A 20,133-nucleotide genomic window follows, 5' to 3' on the forward strand; every position below is an offset into this window, starting at 1 on the left:
CTATAACACTCTTGTATGGGGTGGACTCACTTTCCCATGTCTCTTTTGCTATATCCAGCAAACCCCTTCGGGTGACGACCATAGACCAACTCGAAGGGAGAGAACCCTGTGGATGATTGGGGCACTTCCCTAATAGCAAACATCAGGTAAGGTAGTAAGTGATCCCAATCACGTCCATCTTTTTCCACCACTTTCTGTAACATATGTTTCAGGGTTTTATTAAACCTCTCCACTAACCCGTCTGTCTGGGGATGATATACAGAGGTACGTAGGTGTGAGATTTTAAACAGTTTGCATAGATCCTTCATCACCTTTGACATAAACGGGGTACCTTGATCAGTCAAGATTTCTTTGGGGATCCCCACCCTGGAAAACATATAAAACAATTAACGCGCAATTGTTTTAGACGCAGTGTTTCTTAGGGGTACAGCCTCAGGATAGAAGGTTGCATAGTCTAAGACAACTAAGATGTACTGGTGACCCCTAGCCGACTTTACAATTGGCCCCACTAAGTCCATTGCAATGCGGTCAAAAGGTACCTCTATGATGGGGAGCGAGACCAAAGGACTGCGGAAATGCGACACTGGGGCGCTAAGCTGACATGTGGGGCATGACTCGCAGTACTTTTTAATGTCATCATAAACCGCAGGCCAATAAAACCTATGGAGGACTCTCTCCTGTGTTTTGTCAGTCCCCAAGTGGCCCCCAAGAACATGATTATGGGCCATGTCCAGCACCTGACGCCGGTACAGCTTAGGAACCAGAAACTGTTCCACAACCTCGTCATTAATCTTAGTGATTCTATAGAAGAGATTGTTAGTCACAGAAAAATGTGGAAATCTTTTTTCAGCATCTGGTTCCTGAGGTACCCCATTCATAACAGCAACCTGCTCTCTCGCATTTTTGAGAGTTGGGTCCTGCACCTGTGCAGTACCAAAATTATCCCTAGACACCTGTAAGTCTGGAACATTCTGCTCAGTGGGAGGAGCCTCTTCCTCACCAGCCAGGACCTGCAAAGGAAAAGCATCATTTTCATCCTGTACAGTGTTATCATTTACAGTGGGTAATGCAATAGACTTAGGGGTATCCTCACTCCTTACAGGGGATTTTCTTTTTCCCCATAGAGCCCAGAACAATGGAAAATCACGCCCCAATATCACATTATGCATGAGGTTTTTAACCACACCCACTTCATACTGTACAGCGCCTAGTTCAGTCCCGACATTAGCCAATATTATAGGGTAAACCTTTGTATCACCATGTATGCATACCATGCTCATATGTCTTTCTGGCACAAAGTCCCCAGTCACCAGGCTGGCATGCACCAGGGTGACAAGGCTTCCTGAGTCCAGCAACGGCTTAACAGGGAAGTCATTGACAGTAATGTTGCAGACTTGCGGTTCAGCCTCTAGTCCAGTGACTGCAACAAAAGACGGTTCCGCAAATAGCGACTGACGCCGGCTAGCGTCACACTCCATGGGCTCACTGGTAAGGGGGCAATGGGCAGAGATATGTCCCGTCTCATGGCATCTCCAGCACTGGATAGGGCCTGGTCTCCTTGGCAGGGAGTCCTTTTTAGAGCCACTTAGCCACCCAGGACCATCACCAGTGTTTTGCCCTTGAGAAACCCCCTGAGCGCTCTTCCCTCTATCAGCACCCCTCCACACTCCCCCAATAGATGGAAGTCTCTTACCAGCTGACGGCACAGATCTGGCACTCCAGGGAGGTGAAGGTGCTGCAGGAACATCACGGAGGTAGTCCTCAGTCGCCTGGAACCTCTCGACAAGGTTGACAAGTTCGTCGGCACTCTTAGGGTCGCCTTGTCCCACCCAACGTTGTAGATCAGCAGGAAGTGCTCTGAGGTAGCCATCCATCACGACCCTCTCTAGGATCTGGGCAGGAGTAGAGGTGTCTGGCTCCAACCACTTTCTTGCCAAATGGATCAGGTCGTACATCTGGGACCTCGCTGATTTGTCCAGACTGTAGCTCCAGTTACGTACCCTCCGGGCACGGACAGCAGCAATAACTCCTAGTCGGGCGAGTATCTCTGCTCTTACCCGAGGATATTCTTTGACCTCTTGCTCACTGAGGTCATAATAGGCCTTTTGAGGTTCGCCTGTTAAATAGGGCGCAATCACTTCTGCCCACTCAGTGGAGGGTAGCTTTTCTCGCTCAGCCACACGCTCAAAGACAGTTAAGTAGGCCTCAATATCGTCATCAGCAGTCATCTTTTGCAGCGCACGCTGCACAGCTCTTCTTACAGACAAAGTCTCTGGAGCGGCCGCTGCCACCGGCTGGGGATTAGCACCTGCAGACGCCTCTTGCTTTGCTATCAGGTGCTCAATGAGTTTCTATTGTTGAGCCATTGCCTGTTCATGGCGCAGGTTAGCGGCTATCTGAGCTTGCATGAACTGCTTCATCATCTCCTCCATGTTGCTTGACTGTTTTTGGAGTGAAGCAGCAGCCTTCACCCAGGACATAAGCAGCTGTAGCCAAGTTGATGCACACCGTTGCCCCTAGCAACCATTTTGCCCGCTCCGCAGCACCAATTGTAGGGATCTTCCCGGAGGATGGTGTGTTTGGACACAGTTCACAGCAGACTTGGCTTTGTAAAATAACAGCTTGGCGTTTATTTGCAGCATAAACAGTCCAGCAAACAGAAATACAGCAACACTGTGCTTTTAAGAACAAAACAAAAAGGTCTTGCCCGTCTGGGCACTTACTAACCGACAGGTCAACTATCTGACACTTCGATCAGCGGTATCGCATGGTATGAATAAGCCCCAGCAGTGGCAGTATTCTTTGCTCCCAGCAAACACAGCATGCAGGCTGTTCACTCCTGGCTGAGAGCCAAACCTGTACACTCTGCTGGGCTTTTACCTTCTGAGGCTGATTAGGGTGACATCTTACCTGATCCCAAAACCTGAACTGGATGGGGGGGAGGGAATGGCAGGTCGCACTACCAACCTACCCGCCATTCCAGTAAATCCAAGCCCGGAACAATGAATAACAACTCAGCATACCATCTCACACTAAGCAGTAACCTAGGTGAGATGTACATCCCCTCAAACACTTTTCCAGTAACATGTCTACAATATATATACAGTGGTACCTCAGTTCTCAAACTGTTCAGAAGTCAAACTGTATTTTCAAGGAAAGTTTTCTTTGGTTCTCAAACTCTTGCTCAGTTCTTAAACACTTTTCAGGCACCCAGTCTTGAAGTACAGTGATACCGCGGTATTCGAACAAAATTTTACCTGGAAGCAACGTTCAGAATTCAAACTTTGCTCGGTATCTGAACGTTTTTGCGAGTCTAGTTTGGTGAGTCTAGCGCTGATAAAGCTTCACATACAGTACAGTAGTAGTACAGACAGTGCACCACCATCTCTCATCCTATACTGTATAAGACTGCTGGAGTGCATATACAGTACAGCAGTAGTCAGGCCCGGACTGGCAATCTGGCAGATCTGGCAAATGCCCGGTGGGCTGCCCTGATTGCCAGTCCGTGGGGGCCCCCAACTAACAGGCAGTGCCATGGCCCTCTGCCACAATGCTGATAATCAGGGTCTGAAGGCCGTCACCGGACTGAGGGGGCCGCCCGCTGCCACACACTGATTATCAGTGACCCGTGACAGGAAACAGGCAGGCAGCACTGCTGATCAGCTTTCCCGCCACCAGACTGAGGCCCCTGCACTGTGACATAGTCGGCTGTGGTCACTGGAGGCTGCACTCCGCACTGACAGTCTCCAGCCCCACTAGAGGAGCAGGCAGCCTCCAATGAGGAAGGGGAACAGCTCCTTATTCCGCCCACCAGAAGAGGATGAAGAAGGAAGCCCAGCCAGACAAGAGGAGCGTCTCATGGCCAACCGGTATGAGGGAGGAGGGGAGACCTTACTCAAGCTAAGCAAGTTACTAGAAAGGGGTTAAGTTGGGATGCAGTGTATCTCTACCTAACCCCTTTGGAGCCAGAGAGTCCCTACCTGCTGTGCTGAGTGCACTGTGCCCAGCAAGGAAAGGGTTCAATGGCTGGGTGCAGTGTGCTCAGCACATGTAGGGAGCACTACACTTGGCCCAGCAACAAAGGGTTAAGTCACTTGACCCCTTTCCTCTCAGAGCCGTGTATAGTGCCGCCCACCTATACCAGAGAGACAATCTGACAGTGAGCAGAGGGCAGAAGACTGTGCAGCACTGCTGGTGTTACATTACCAGTGTCCAGTGCAGCACACACAGGAATACTAACAGCACCACAGTGTGAGCAGGAGCTCCTGGGACCAGTCTGCAGGCAGCACATTGCACCCACAACAAGCTCTGTTACTGTAGTGCTCCTGTACTGACCTGGCTGCATCCTCCTCCTGACCACATGAGCTCTCCTCTATCCCTCATCAAGTGTAACAGCAGGGGCAGGGTGCTGGAAGGTGAGGGGGAAGGTGGCTGTATGCAGAGGGGAGGGAGGTATTTACATAGGACAGTATGCTGAGGAGAGGGAGGTATTTACATGGGGCTGTATGCTGAAGAGAGGGGAGGGAGGTATTTACATGGGGCTGTATGCTGAGGAGAGGGGAGGGAGGTATTTACATGGGACTGTATGCTGAAGGGAGAGAGTATATATCTGGGTCTGAATGATGAAGTGAGTGATAGTATTTACATGGGGCTGTATGCTGAACAGAGGGAGTTGTATACCTGGGACTGTATATTGAGAGAGAGATGTGACTGTATGATAAATGGAGGGATGTTATTTTCACAAGACTTTAATGAAGCTGAGGAGAGGGGATTGCAGAGTTTATTTGGCCTCCCCCTTTTAGGTCATTCTGATGCTGAGCACCTTTAGGCCATGTTCACATGGCGGAAGACACCGGCCATTCTGTAACTTGGCCAGATCACAGAATGGCCGGTGTAGCACTATTATGTCCTGGGGGCACAGTGTGTGGTGGTATTATGTCCTGGGGGCACAGTGTGTGGTGGTATTATGTCCTGGGGGCAGGGGCGGATTAACTTTACCATAGGCCCCGGGCTGTTCACCAAGCCTGGGCCCCCCACCCCACTGTAACTATGGAAGCACTAGCCTGGCGTTCATAGTACAGAATAGATAATGTAATGATGTCCATATTTGTGCAAAATTGCCATAAAAAGATTTTTTGCAAATCATGGCGGAAGTGTAGCCAGGAGACAATACAACACTGAAAGTATAAGTCTTTTTGAGTGGTCATGGGCCCCCCCAGGAGCTCAGGGCCCCGGGCTGCTGCCCAAAACGCCCTTATTATAATCCACTACTGCCTGGGGGCACAGTGTGTGGTGGTATTATGTCCTGGGGGCACAGTGTGTGGTGGTATTATGTCCTGGGGGCACAGTGTGTGGTGGTATTATGTCCTGGGGGCACAGTGTGGTCGTAGTATTATGTCCTGGGGGCACAGTGTGTGGTTGTATCATGTCCTGGGGGCACAGTGTGTGGTTGTATCATGTCCTGGGGGCACAGTGTGTGGTGGTATTATGTGCTGGGGGCACAGTGTGTGGTGGTATTATGTGCTGGGGGCACAGTGTGTTGTGGTATTATGTCCTGGGGGCACAGTGTGTGGTGGTATTATGTCCTGGGGGCACAGTGTGTGGTGGTATTATGTCCTGAGGGCACAGTGTGTGGTGGTATTATGTCCTGGGGGCACAGTGTGTGGTGGTATTATGTCCTGGGGGTAGAGTGCGTGGTGGTATTATGTCCTGGGGTCAGAGTGTGTGGTGGTATTATGTCCTGGGGGCACAGTGTGTGGTAGTATAACATCATGGGGGCACAGTGTGTGGTGGTATTATGTCCTAGGGGCACAGTGTGTGGTGGTATTATGTCCTGGGGGCACAGTGTGTGGTGGTATTATGTCCTGGGGGCACAGTGTGTGGTGGTATTATGTCCTGGGGGCACAGTGTGTGGTGGTATTATGTCCTGGGGGCACAGTGTGTGGTGGTATTATGTCCTGGGGGCACAGTGTGTGGTGGTATTATGTCCTGGGGGCACAGTGTGTGGTGGTATGTCCTGGGGGCACAGTGTGGTGGTATTATGTGCTGGGGGCACAGTGTGTGGTGGTATTATGTCCTGGGGGCACAGTGTGTGGTGGTATTATGTCCTGGGGGCAGAGTGTGTGGTAGTATAACATCATGGGGGCACAGTGTGTGGTGGTATTATGTCCTAGGGGCACAGTGTGTGGTGGTGGTATTATGTCCTGGGGGCACAGTGTGTGGTGGTATTATGTCCTGGGGGCACAGTGTGTGGTAGTATAACATCATGGGGGCACAGTGTGTGGTGGTATTATGTCCTGGGGGCACAGTGTATGGTGGTATTATGTCCTGGGGGCACAGTGTGTGGTAGTATAACATCATGGGGGCACAGTGTGTGGTGGTATTATGTCCTGGGGGCACAGTGTGTGGTGGTATTATGTCCTGGGGGCACAGTGTGTGGTAGTATAACATCATGGGGGCACAGTTTGTGGTGGTATTATGTCCTGGGGGCACAGTGTGTGGTGGTATTATGTCCTGGGGGCACAGTGTGTGGTGGTATTATGTCCTGGGGGCACAGTGTGTGGTAGTATAACATCATGGGGGCACAGTGTGTGGTGGTATTATGTCCTGGGGGCACAGTGTGTGGTGGTATTATGTCCTGGGGGCACAGTTTGTGGTGGTATTATGTCCTGGGGGCACAGTGTGTGGTGGTATTATGTCCTGGGGGCACAGTGTGTGGTGGTATTATGTCCTGGGGGCACAGTGTGAGGAGAGCTCCGCCGCGGAATTGCGCCGTGTTTCCTCAATGTGAACTGGCCCATACAGTATACTATGTGGGCTGGAGGGGTTAATGTGCCAGGGCTGCTTTTAAGTCCTAGTCCGGCCCTGGCAGTAGTACAGTCAGTGCACCACCATCTCCCATCCTGTACTGTATAAGACTGCTGGAGTGCATATACAGTACAGTAGTAGTACAGTCAGTGCACCACCATCTCCCATCCTGTACTGTATAAGACTGCTGGAGTGCATATACAGTACAGTAGTAGTACAGTCAGTGCACCACCATCTCCCATCCTGTACTGTATAAGACTGCTGGAGTGCATATACAGCACAGTAGTAGTACAATCAGTGCACCACCATCTCCCATCCTGTACTGTATAAGATTGCTGGAGTGCATATACAGCACAGTAGTAGTACAGTCAGTGCAGCACCATATCCCATCCTGTAATGTATAAGATTGCTGGAGTGCATATACAGTACAGTAGTAGTACAGTCAGTGCACCACCATCTCCCATCCTGTACTGTATAAGATTGCTGGAGTGCATATACAGTACAGTAGTAGTACAGTCAGTTCACCACCATCTCCCATCCTGTACTGTATAAGACTGCTGGAGTGCATATACAGTACAGTAGTAGTACAGTCAGTGCACCACCATCTCCCATCCTGTACTGTATAAGACTGCTGGAGTGCATATAAAGTACAGTAGTAGTACAGTCAGTGCACCACCATCTCCCATCCTGTACTGTATAAGACTGCTGGAGTGCATATACAGTACAGTAGTAGTACAGTCAGTGCACCACCATCTCCCATCCTGTACTGTATAAGACTGCTGGAGTGCATATACAGCACAGTAGTAGTACAATCAGTGCACCACCATCTCCCATCCTGTACTGTATAAGATTGCTGGAGTGCATATACAGCACAGTAGTAGTACAGTCAGTGCACCACCATCTCCCATCCTGTACTGTATAAGATTGCTGGAGTGCATATACAGCACAGTAGTAGTACAGTCAGTGCACCACCATCTCCCATCCTGTACTGTATAAGATTGCTGGAGTGCATATACAGCACAGTAGTAGTACAGTCAGTGCACCACCATATCCCATCCTGTAATGTATAAGATTGCTGGAATGCATATACAGCACAGTAGTAGTACAGTCAGTGCACCATCTCCCATCCTGTACTGTATAAGACTGCTGGAGTGCATATACAGTACAGTAGTAGTAGTCAGTGCACCACCATCTCCCATCCTGTACTGTATAAGATTGCTGGAGTGCATATACAGTACAGTAGTAGACTGCACATAGACCCAAAGCAACCAAAAACCATAATTAATAAGCATAGCTGCCAGGAATAAAGACACAGACACCGATATAACTTTTGCTGGGTGGTGATCGGCCACAGCTTTTAATTATTTCTCAAACCAAACCAATAACCGGGCACGTAGTGCCGAACTCTTAGACCGAGGGGTGTAAAGGGGTATGCCGGACGACAGACTCCTGCCGTGCAAGTCTGCCTTACTAACCCAACACGCCTGCTTAGCAGGTAATTTCAGCCAGCTGTGACTTATGTATAATTACAAAAAGAAAGCACAAAAAGAAACAAAACACCATGACAAACCAAGATCAAAAGGGTTGGTGGGTGGGCAAACCGGCTGCAGGTCAGTCCTGTGGAGACTGAGGGCAGGAAGAGGAAGTTCAGGTTCCTAAAGGCAGAGGGAGGGGTTAGAGCAAGGAGGGAATCCGGCCTATTGGCCACAGAGCTCATAGGGAACACCCAGGAGCTGTGTCTGAGAGGGGTGTGGGAGGAGCTACAGCCTCACAGGAACTGTTAACCCTTTCCTGGCAGCTGCTGACGATCAGGTTTTAGGAGGAAATAGAGGAGAGTGCATGTGCAGTCAGTATGCACCCTCCAAATCCAGTCAGGTGCCTTCCAGACTGCACATAGACCCAAAGCAACCAAAAACCATAATTAATAAGCACAGCTGCCAGGAATAAAGACACAGACACCGATATAACTTTTGCTGGGTGGTGATCGGCCACAGCTTTTAATTATTTCTCAAACCAAACCAATAACCGGGCACGTAGACCGAGGGGTGTAAAGGGGTATGCCGGACGACAGACTCCTGCCGTGCAAGTCCGCCTTACTAACCCAACACGCCTGCTTAGCAGGTAATTTCCGCCACGGAGGAGACCCTGTAGCCCTACACGGGGCTCCGACCACCACCCAACAAAAAAGGGCCTGCTTAATGCCATCTTGGATGCAAGAGAATTACATCAGCTCAATATATATCAGAGGACTCCATCAACCGCCATCAATCTCTGTTATCGCCCTTTAACCAGTGACGCTCCACCCTAGAGCATCATCCAACAAAACAGGACTCGTGAGTGTTCAGTGAGAGGTAGTGGATACCATACCAAGAGTCCTAGATGTTACACACCGCAGATTATTGTCGCAATGCCTGATCTCTGCAGATTGAGCAGCCCCCAGTGTAGAGTTCTCCACAATCCAAACCAATGAGTGAACCTAGAGAAGAAAAAAGATAAATTTAAAACAACCAAAACAGCAGCTTCAAAACCCATGTAGTGTGCAAAGCAAGAGCAAATGGTAACGCCTATTGCAAATGAACTCAGTCTAGGAAAGGTCTTGCTGCTCCATAGCCACCTCTAATGTAAGGGAGTGTGTCTCTAAGCCACTGGGAGAGAGTGCAAGGGTTGCAAAAGACTGAAAAATGGAGCAAGATTAAAACAGTGAAGAAGTGGGGGGTTAATCCTTGTGAACCAAGAATCTATGACCTAGAACCATGATTTCTGAAAGTCGACCACAAGCCACTCTGAACAGGCCTAGCATGAGACCGCCTGCAGTGGTGCTCACACCCTGTAATCACGGAATCACTCCTTAACTTATGGACCCAGACTCAGATCGGGTTTTTTCTCATGATATCCCCATTTAAGAGAAAAGGACCTCACAAATATCAAAGCCTACTAAAACCGCTCAAACAACTTGGCCTCGTATGAGGACTTGCAAGCCGAAGGGCAAAGCTGAATAAGTAGCCAAGATAATTGAAAGGCGATGGCACTCCATGGGCATGTGCTCCCTTCTTCACCCCTTAAGAGCCTGGCATATAGGGAAGACTAAGTGACATCTTCTCTATCCAACATTAAGCATAAATACAATTCTGAGCAAGATCCCAAGAAACCAGACTACCTTAAGCGCAATGAATGATCAATTGTAAACTTCAGCAGTGCGGCAGGATCAGCAGCAATTTCCCAACAGTCCATCAAAGAGAACCACTTTCCCACACCTTACCGTAATGCTGCCACATGGCCAGGATGACCGGTGAGGAATCAAGTGACATCAATTGAGGTCCACTAGGTGGGCATGGCCTGCCCATCATACTAGACCCAGAGAGAAGCTTACAAACAACCTGCAAACAAAACTGAGACATATCACTGCACAAATGTCATCAATACCAGGAACATGATGAACCCTGAAATAAATATAATATTCTAAGCAGTGAAGGACTGGTAAGATAGATGTCTACAGACAGGAAGGAAAGCCAAGCTATTAATGCATGAGACCACACTCATAATGTCCATCCACAAACCAACTGGGCTGATGGGAAAGATGTGTGTTTATTTATTCTTAGTTTTATGATTAACCCCTTCATGACAGCCCAAAATGGCCTGAATGACCGTGCCAATATTTATTGTTGCATTTCAGGAACAAGTGTACTGTGTAATGGTGCCTTTTATGACAAATATTTATGGGGTGAATTTATTTATTTATTTTTTTATTATTATCTAGTTTTATGATCAAATAATTATACTCTTTTTGGAAGGAGAGACACTCAACATCCTACTAATATAGTGGCAGAGATGTTACCACGTTAAGTTTCAAGCCTGTTCCTCAAAGCCCATGGTCAGCCTTTAATGGCCTACTGAGATGTATACAGTGTTCAGGCCACTTGGATCCTCGGTAGTAAGAGAGAAGTAGCAAGCAAAAATCCCTTAGGCATAACCCGACAGAAGGGGGCTAAAGCCGCTTAAGGTTCCCTCCTCATACCCAACAAACCATCAAGGAGATCCAGCAACCTCCGCAATTCTGCAGAAGGAAAGGCGGCTTCATAAAAACCATCCACTCCAGGGAGGAGCTGGAATACAAACTAGTGCAAGAATATGAACAATGCAATGAGTGGTTGTGGTGGGGCTCAATATAATAGAACACTAAGCGCAGCAGGAGGTGTACAGACAAGGCAGCAACCAGACAGCAGACTCTATATAAAACTGAATTGAAAACCAAAACACAAAATACCAGCTGCTTACTTATAGGGGTGCTGGTAGAATCAAGGAGCCATCGCTGTTACGCTCACTGGCGTCCTACTGCTCGTTACCTGAGGTTTATAATCTAGATGGATAGGAGGTCTGGGAGAACGCATGGTGATGTACGGGCCTCTGCAGGTGGAGCCCTTGTGCTTTTATCTGAACATACCTGCAAACTTGACCTGGGTGACGCACCGCCACGGGACCCAAAGAGATGTGTTACCAGAGCCACTGGTGGGGCCGATAAAGAGGCGATGATTGGTGTGCAAGCATAAGCCAAAGCCAGATCAAAGTGTCTATGGGAGTCCTGTCATGCTGTGTGATTATATGCATCATAAATACTGTCCCAATATATTTTTATATATATCCAGTTCTCAAAACCTATACATTATATAGAATATCTATAAAGAACACCTATGCACTATACAGAACAATTTGAGACCACCCAGGCCACAGGCAAGCAGCAACCAGCCTTTGATTTCTGTGAAGTGTATGGGGACGATGCTACTAGTGATGGCACTGGATGCCAGCTTGTTTCCATTTTTTGTTGATAAAATGTGAAAATACTTAAATGAAATAATCTTAATTTAATTGCAACTCACTTTGATTCCATGTAAAACTAACCTTATTAGTCTGTATAAAAGAGAAAGTATATATGTGCACAGGTGTAATTAAAATCATGACCACTAGATGGCGCTGTTCACACTGTAATAGGCAGATGTAAGTGTCTCCTAACAGTCTGACATGTACATTACTGAGCTATATTGTGACAGTCAGGTAGTTGTGCTAATACACCGGCCTAAGCTGAGATACCCGCAGACTGTCATCTATCATTGTCATCTATTATCATGATCTAACTAGCTATTCGCTGATTAAAATCCTACTGTACCTGCATCTAATTTCCCTACATATAGAAGTGTCCTCAGACTCAGAATAGCGACCTATGACCCATAGCCCAACCCGGGTGAAGCACGTCTGGAGCCAGGTGTCTTCTCAATCCAAGGTAGCTGACTTGGCATACTCTGTCTGTGGGTGTCATTCCCTTTCCATCACATATTGATCCACCGATACCAAGGACCAAGTGTCCATATATTGGCTGGAATAAAATTATTATTTTACCTCCTCATCTAATGAGGGAGGCACCATCTTTTAGGGAAGGACAGCTGCTCTGAAAGTAAATGGCACCAGATGGGGAGGACAATTTACCCACAAACATTTTCAGGGCATCTAAAACTTTGGAGTAGCGTAGAATGATACCAGGCTGAAACGCGGCAACAACAGTGCCACGAACCCTGGGAGGAACATAAAAAGTTGGACCTGTGCCTGCAAATATGGGACAGTAACAGCATCACAATATGGTCCATTCACTTAAGGATACTGAGGGGGACCAGTATAGTCTATAGAGGATGAGCCCTCATTAGAGAGCACTACCACCTCACCAGTGGGCTGTATGGTGATTGGGGGGGGCTGTATGGTGATGGGGGGGAGGCTGTATGGTGATGGGGGGAGGCTGTATGGTGATGGGGGGGGGAGGCTGTATGGTGATGGGGGGGGGAGGCTGTATGGTGATGGGGGGAGGCTGTATGGTGATGGGGGGGGAGGATGTATGGTGATGGGGGGGGAGGATGTATGGTGATGGGGGGGGTGTATGGTGATGGGGGGAGGCTGTATGGTGATGGGGGGGGGCTTTATGGTGATGGGGGGGGCTTTATGGTGATGGGGGGAGGCTGTATGGTGATGGGGGGGGGCTTTATGGTGATGAGGGGGTTAGAACTGCTAATAAGTGAGGTGCAGCCTCATGAGCAGCAGCTGTAAGTGGGCATAAAATTTCTCTGAGGCAAATAAGAGGGAGGGGGATGGGGAGGAGGGCACATGGGACAGGGAGAGAATAGCAGGCACTGTGCATCTCTGGGCAACATGGAATTACTTACTATGAGGTGCACTGGAAACTAAGTGCGAGCATGGGGCCCAGCTGCTGTGAGGGGCAGATACACGGAGCAGACATCCAAACTCCAACCAGGGAACTACTGAGGGATTACCAGAGGGGGCCTGAGCTCAGACAGCAAGTGTCCTCACCAGCCCTCACCCTCTGCCTGGTCACACCTATAGTGTTACCAGCAGCTTCACATCAGCACAAGCGGCCATGGATTCTCCACACAAACCGGCTGCAGGTCAGTCCTGTGGAGACTGAGGGCAGGAAGAGGAAGTTCAGGTTCCTAAAGGCAGAGGGAGGGGTTAGAGCAAGGAGGGAATCCGGCCTATTGGCCACAGAGCTCATAGGGAACACCCAGGAGCTGTGTCTGAGAGGGGTGTGGGGAGGAGTTACAGCCTCACAGGAACTGTTAACCCTTTCCTGGCAGCTGCTGACGATCAGGTTTTAGGAGGAAATAGAGGAGAGTGCATGTGCAGTCAGTATGCACCCTCCATATCCAGTCAGGTGCCTTCCAGTACAGTCAGTTCACCACCATCTCCCATCCTGTACTGTATAAGACTGCTGGAGTGCATATACAGTACAGTAGTAGTACAGTCAGTTCACCACCATCTCCCATCCTGTACTATATAAGACTGCTGGAGTGCATATACAGCACAGTAGTAGTACAGTCAGTGCACCACCATCTCCCATCCTGTACTGTATAAGACTGCTGGAGTGCATATACAGCACAGTAGTAGTACAGTCAGTTCACCACCATCTCCCATCCTGTACTGTATAAGATTGCTGGAGTGCATATACAGCACAGTAGTAGCACAGTCAGTGCACCACCATCTCCCATCCTGTACTGTATAAGCAGGGCCGGCCTTAGGGTAAATGGCGCCCTGTGCGAAACCTTTCTTTCGGCGCCCCCCCCCCCCCCCCCCCCCGACACCTTTAAAGTAACATAAAGCTTCCTGCCCTCCAGACAACACCCATCACCCGGCCCCCCTGCCATGCACACAACTACCCACGCCGGACACACAACTACCTTACCCCTCAGCCATACACACAACTACTCTGCCCCCCCCAGCCATAAATGCAACTACCCCTCCGCCATTCACACATCTACCCCCTCCAGCCATATACACAACAACCAACCCCTCCAGCCATACACACAAGTACCACCCCCAGCCCCCCACACAACTACTACACTTAGCCCCCAAACAACTACCACCCCCAGCTCCCCAAACTACCACCCCAGCCCCCCACACAGCTACCCACAAATACACACAGACACACACAGCACATGCAGACACACACATAAGCCTCCACGCCAAGGGTCTATTCATACAAGGGCAGGTACACTAAGGATTTTCTGCAGGTTTGAGTGCAGAAAATCTGCAGTCTATCAGCAAAGTGGAAAGGAAACTTAAAGGAAAACAATCAGCCCAATTGGGCTGATATGGTTCCCAGGAGCGCTGTATAAACCTCCTGCAGCAGCCGCGGCACAAACCAGCCGCGGCTGCTGCAAAAGCTTTATACCAGAGAAAAACACGTTTTATTCTCTTGGTGCGTGACAGGCAGAGGCAGGGGGGTAGTCATCTGGGTGGCTCACCGTCTGTGTCTAGTCACCACTCTCTGCCTGTCAGCACGCTCGGAGGGATGATTGACAGGAAGAGAGGTATGTTACTGGCCTCTCCTGCCTCCGCCCAGATGACTACCTTCCCGCTTCTGCCTGTTGTGCGCCTGGGGAATATAACTCATTTTTCTCCAGTATAAATATTCTGCAGCAACTGCGGCCGGTATGTCCTGCGGCTGCTGCAGGGGCTTCATACAGCGCTCCTGGGAACCATATCAGCCCAGTTGGGCTGATTGGTTCTCTTTAAATGTCTTCTTCTATGTACACACACACACATGACAGAGCTATGTATACACACACACACACACGCCAGAGCTATGTACACACACAGACACACACACATGACAGAGCTATGTACACACACACGACAGAGCTATGTACACACACACACGCCAGAGCTATGTACACACACACACACACACACACTAGAGCTATATACACACACACACACGCCAGAGCTATGTACACACACAGACACACACACATGACAGAGCTATGTATACACACACACACACATGACAGAGCTATGTATACACACACACATACACCAGAGCTATGTACACACACACACACACATGACAGAGCCATGTATACACACACACACGCCAGAGCTATGTATACACACACACATGACAGAGCTATGTACACACACACACACACGCCAGAGCTATGTACACACACACACATGACAGAGCTATGTATACACACACACGCCAGAGCTATGTACACACACACACACACACACGCCAGAGCTATGTACACACACACACACACACACACATGACAAAGCTATGTATACACACACACAGACACGCCGGAGCTATGTACACACACACACACACACACACATGACAGAGCTATGTACACACACACACACACACACACACACACATGACAGAGCTATGTACACACACACAGACAAACAGGACAGAGCTATGTACACACACAGACAAACATGACAGAGCTATGTACACACACAGACAAACATGACAGAGCTATGTACACACACACAGACACGCCAGAGCTATGTACACACATACACACATGACAGAGCTATGTACACACACACACAGACACATGACAGAGCTATGTATACACACACAGAGACACACACAGACAGGCCCATCACACAGACATTCACAGACACTTACTTTTCATGCTGGCCTCAGGCTCCAGGCCTGCACTTATCTCCATCTTCCTCTCCTCATGACTTTGCAGCCTGCAGGCCTACCCCCTCACCTTCTGCACCGACTGCAGAGCTGTATAAAGGAGGGGGCAGACATCACTGCAGGGGGAGGGGGACCAGGACAGAGAAGAGGGGGCCACAGCTCTTCACTGGATCTTCTGTGGTATGTCCAGCCTGGGAGCTGCTGAGAGGGAGGGGGGGCATCCACGGAGAGTGCAGGAGGGGGAGGGGGGATGGAGCCGGTCTCTTCCCTATGTCTGGCAGCTGCTGGAGCCTCCTCAATCCAGCAGGGGCCCTCAGCAAGCCCACCAGGCATGAAAGAGGGCGGGCGGCCAGCTGGAAGGGCGCTCCAGCAGACAGGCAGCACATCTAACGTCCATAGATGTGCAGTGCAGCTCTCTGTCTGCCAGAGCGCCCCCTAGCTGGCCGGGAGTGAAGCGCCCTGTGCAAGTGCACAGTTCGCACACCCCAAAGGCCGGCCCTGTGTATAATATTGCTGGAGTGCATATACAGCACAGTAGTAGTACAGTCAGTGCACCACAATCTCCCATCCTGTACTGTATAAGATTGCTGGAGTGCATATACAGCACAGTAGTAGTACAGTCAGTGCACCACCATCTCCCATCCTTTACTGTATAAGACTGCTGGAGTGCATATACAGCACAGTAGTAGTACAGTCAGTGCACCACTATCTCCCATCCTGTACTGTATAAGACTGCTGGAGTGCATATACAGCACAGTAGTAGTACAGTCAGTGCACCACTATCTCCCATCCTGTACTGTATAAGATTGCTGGAGTGCATATACAGCACAGTAGTAGTACAGTCAGTGCACCACCATCTCCCATCCTGTACTGTATAAGATTGCTGGAGTGCATATACAGCACAGTAGTAGTACAGTCAGTGCACCACCATCTCCCATCCTGTACAGTACTGGGAGGGGGGGCACAGTAAAGGATGAGTGAGAAGTTGGTGACTACTGTTTTATAATTGTGTGTTTTTTTTTTAAATGTTTCTTGTTTAAAATGTACTGTATAGTATAGTACTGCTCTGAACTGTACTCTTCTGTAGTGATTATAATGGGAATTTATCAATGTAATATATGGATACTGTCTGTAATTATTGGTGGGGGCTGGAACCAATTATACACACTTACATTATTTCCTATGGGAAGACACTGCTCAGTTCTCAGACTGCCTTCTGGAACCAACAGAACTGAGGTACCACTATATATACATATATTGGGGTGGGGGGGATGCAATGTCACTAGTGGCTGTATATATTGGGGGATGCAATGTCACTAGTGGCTGTATATATCTTCTATTTTTATTAATACAAATGAAGAAAACACTAGCGATCATTTTATATCTTTATTAAGGACCCATAGGGGGAGATTTATCAATACTTGTACATCGGTCATATAGAAAACCTTGCCCCCATTCACCCTGCCAAATTTACTGAGCTTTATCCTCTGGGTGGGACGATTCCAGCTTTTCAGGCCGTTCACACTGAGCAAAAGTGACGGAATTTCCAGCCAGATCGAGCCGCTGTCCCATTGTATCATGGGGATTTCTCAGCCGTCTCCATTCTCCGGCCATAGAGCTGACATGTAGGAGATTCTGTAGTGTGATGAGATGGTATAATCCAGCGTTGTCCGCATGTTGTTGTATCTTTCTCCAGTCCCCGAGGTTTTAGGGTTCTGGGTCTTTTCCCTCAGGCAGATGGAGACGCCTTCTCAGGATAACATTAGAGACAGACGCTAGGAAAAAGAAGAAGAAAGAAGATTAATGATCTCTATGTATATATGAGGAAGGGGATTATATCTGGAGTCCATGAGACCTTCACACGTCATCTACTCACCTGGAAATTTGTCTCAGAGTCCTATATATTCAGCTACCAGGACGGGCAAATAGAAGATCTGCAGGAGATAGGACAGAATAGGGGGGTTAGTGTGCGGCTGTACTCACCAGGGGCTCAGGTATGGAAGGAGATGGGGATGACATGTCCGCCAAGAGGTTCTATATTACTCTTATACAGGACAGGTGGATTACACAAGATGGTGACTAGTGACAGGCACTCACCTCAGCACATCGCCCGGGACTCTCTATACACATCCTCGTTCTCCTGGATGTTAGGCAGGGTTTTCAGGGTCCTCGGTCTTCTCCCTCAGGCAGATGGTGATGCCGTCACTGGAGACCGTTACAGATAAACTCTAAGAAAAACAAGAAGAAAGAACATTAATGATCAGACATCACTGATCTCTTATAACTTTCTATACGAGGAACAGGACGATATCTGTCGCCCAATGAGACCTTCACCCGTCATCTCCTCACCTGGAAGTCTGTGTAGCTGGTTAGCTGGTGTAATGTCAGGCCGCAGAATCCCAGGTACTCACTTACCAGGACGGGCACATTGAAGATCTGCAGGAGATAGAAGGACAGAATAGGGGGGTTAGTGTGCGGCTGTACTCACCAGGGGCTCAGGACTGGGAGGAGATGGGGGGACATGTCCACCAAGAGGTTCTATATTACTCTTATACAGGACACATGAGGATTACACAAGATGGTGACTAGTGACAGGCACTCACCTCAGCACAACGTCCGGTACACAGCTCAGTGTAGAAGGAGACCATTCCTACAGCAACTGGAAAGAAACAGAATAGTAGTATTATATCGCCTCCTATACTGTCACGTCTGACCTATTGTACAGTGTATCCAGCACACAACATGTTACTTACACAGAACCAGTATCACGATGGTCCCCAAGGCTGCGGCCAGTCTCATGTGGCACATCAGGCGGCTGCTGTACGATCTTCTGTACAGGAATCCAGCTTGGCAAACATTGTAAATTGCTGTGCCGACAAAGGCCACTCCTGCGCCGATCCTGTGGGCCAAAGGATTGCTTCTCACCTAGACCATAAAGAGACCTGTCAGTGTCATACAGCATCCCCAACCTCAGCAGCCTCAGGTGGAGTGTAATACAAAACCTCCTGACCCCCCGCAATGACCCCTCTATATATCACTTGGTCTGAGGTCCTGTATACTACAATATATACGGTATATACTCACTGAATATACAGCGTTCACAGAGGTCCCAATGGCCACGATCCACCCGATGATAAGGAGGAGTCTCTGGCAGATGATGAAGCCCTTCTCCGCTGGTTCACACCGATGTAACATGAACCTGTAATGGAGGAACGCAATGCCAGGTCCTGAAATAGAGAAGACGTGTTACCAGCCCCAGATCTCCACAGGTCATGTGTATATCTGCTCCAGGACCCAGTGATGGATATAATCTCCAGGTATGGCGGCCGGTCAGCGGTATATAGTGATCGGAGAGTTACCGCCATCACTGAGCGCTGAGCTCCTCCTAATGTCACCGCCCTATAGGAAGCCGCAGCCACTTACCTAGGATGGATAAGACCAGGAAGACAATGGTGTATACCACCGACTCCGGGGACTGTATTCCCGTGCCACTGAAAGAGAGGAAACGCTGGGAGTTATCTAATAATAATAATAGTAATAATAATAATAATAATAATAATAATAATGAAATAATAATACAGAAATAGTAATAATAATAATAAATAATAATCCACATATATCATAGAAATAATAATAATAATAATAATAATAATAATAATAATAATAATAACCCAGAGATAACCCAGTAATAATAATAGAATAACATAGTACTTCTGGCCGTCTTACCTGATGTACGGCTGCTGGTTGTGTCCTGAGATGACAGTCAGGATAACCAGCATATACAGGCCCCATAGACTCCATAGACTCCAGGCCACAGGCAGGAAGGCCAGACCGCGGATCTCCATGGTGATCGCTCTATCTCTGCTCTCACAGATCAAGAAGGCAGATTACTGTCCGGCAGGGGGATTTATGGGCTGGGAAGCCGATGATGTCACTGATGCAGTTACTCTGTCATTGTGACATCATCAGCCTGGACATGATTGGTCCTCAGTGTTGCAGATCTTCTCTCCTGTATTTTTGCTTTTACTTAATGTACATATTGTATATATATTATTGTAGTATATATTATGGGATGTACTGTCACTATTTGATGTATACAGTATATTGTGGGATGCACTGTCACTATGGGATGTATACAGTATATTATGGGATGCACTGTCACTATGGGATGTATACAGTATATTATGGGATGCACTGTCACTATGGGCTGTATACAGTATATTATGGGATGCACTGCCACTATGGGCTGTATACAGTATATTATGGGATGCGCTGTCACTATGGGATGTATACAGTATATTATGGGATGCACTGTCACTATGGGATGTATACAG

General features: G+C 48.5%; 1 protein-coding gene across 1 annotated transcript; it reads right to left on the bottom strand.

Moving 5' to 3' along the window:
- Positions 1-17,209: 17,209 nt before the first annotated feature.
- On the bottom strand, positions 17,210-19,678 carry LOC138771171 (DNA damage-regulated autophagy modulator protein 1-like). Its single transcript, XM_069950705.1, has 9 exons — positions 19,526-19,678; positions 19,223-19,290; positions 18,884-19,026; positions 18,553-18,724; positions 18,403-18,458; positions 18,149-18,235; positions 17,897-18,027; positions 17,676-17,733; positions 17,210-17,574 (listed from the first exon to the last, which is right to left on the bottom strand). The coding sequence occupies exons 1-7, from the start codon at positions 19,642-19,644 to the stop codon at positions 17,947-17,949; spliced, it is 726 nt and encodes a 241-aa protein (XP_069806806.1). The 5' UTR covers positions 19,645-19,678; the 3' UTR covers positions 17,210-17,574; positions 17,676-17,733; positions 17,897-17,946.
- Positions 19,679-20,133: the final 455 nt, after the last annotated feature.

The sequence above is a fragment of the Dendropsophus ebraccatus genome, chromosome 13, assembly GCF_027789765.1.
Source record: "Dendropsophus ebraccatus isolate aDenEbr1 chromosome 13, aDenEbr1.pat, whole genome shotgun sequence".
Classification (NCBI taxonomy): domain Eukaryota; kingdom Metazoa; phylum Chordata; class Amphibia; order Anura; family Hylidae; genus Dendropsophus; species Dendropsophus ebraccatus.

Coding starts and splice junctions, on each gene's coding strand:
- LOC138771171 (XM_069950705.1), bottom strand. CDS start 19,644: ATGGAGATCCGCGGTCTGGCCTTCCTGCCTGTGGCCTGGAGTCTATGG. Junction 19,291..19,525: donor AACCAGCAGCCGTACATCAG/GTAAGACGGCCA, acceptor CCTCTCTTTCAG/TGGCACGGGAATACAGTCCC. Junction 18,459..18,552: donor CATCGTGATACTGGTTCTGT/GTAAGTAACATG, acceptor GTTTCTTTCCAG/TTGCTGTAGGAATGGTCTCC.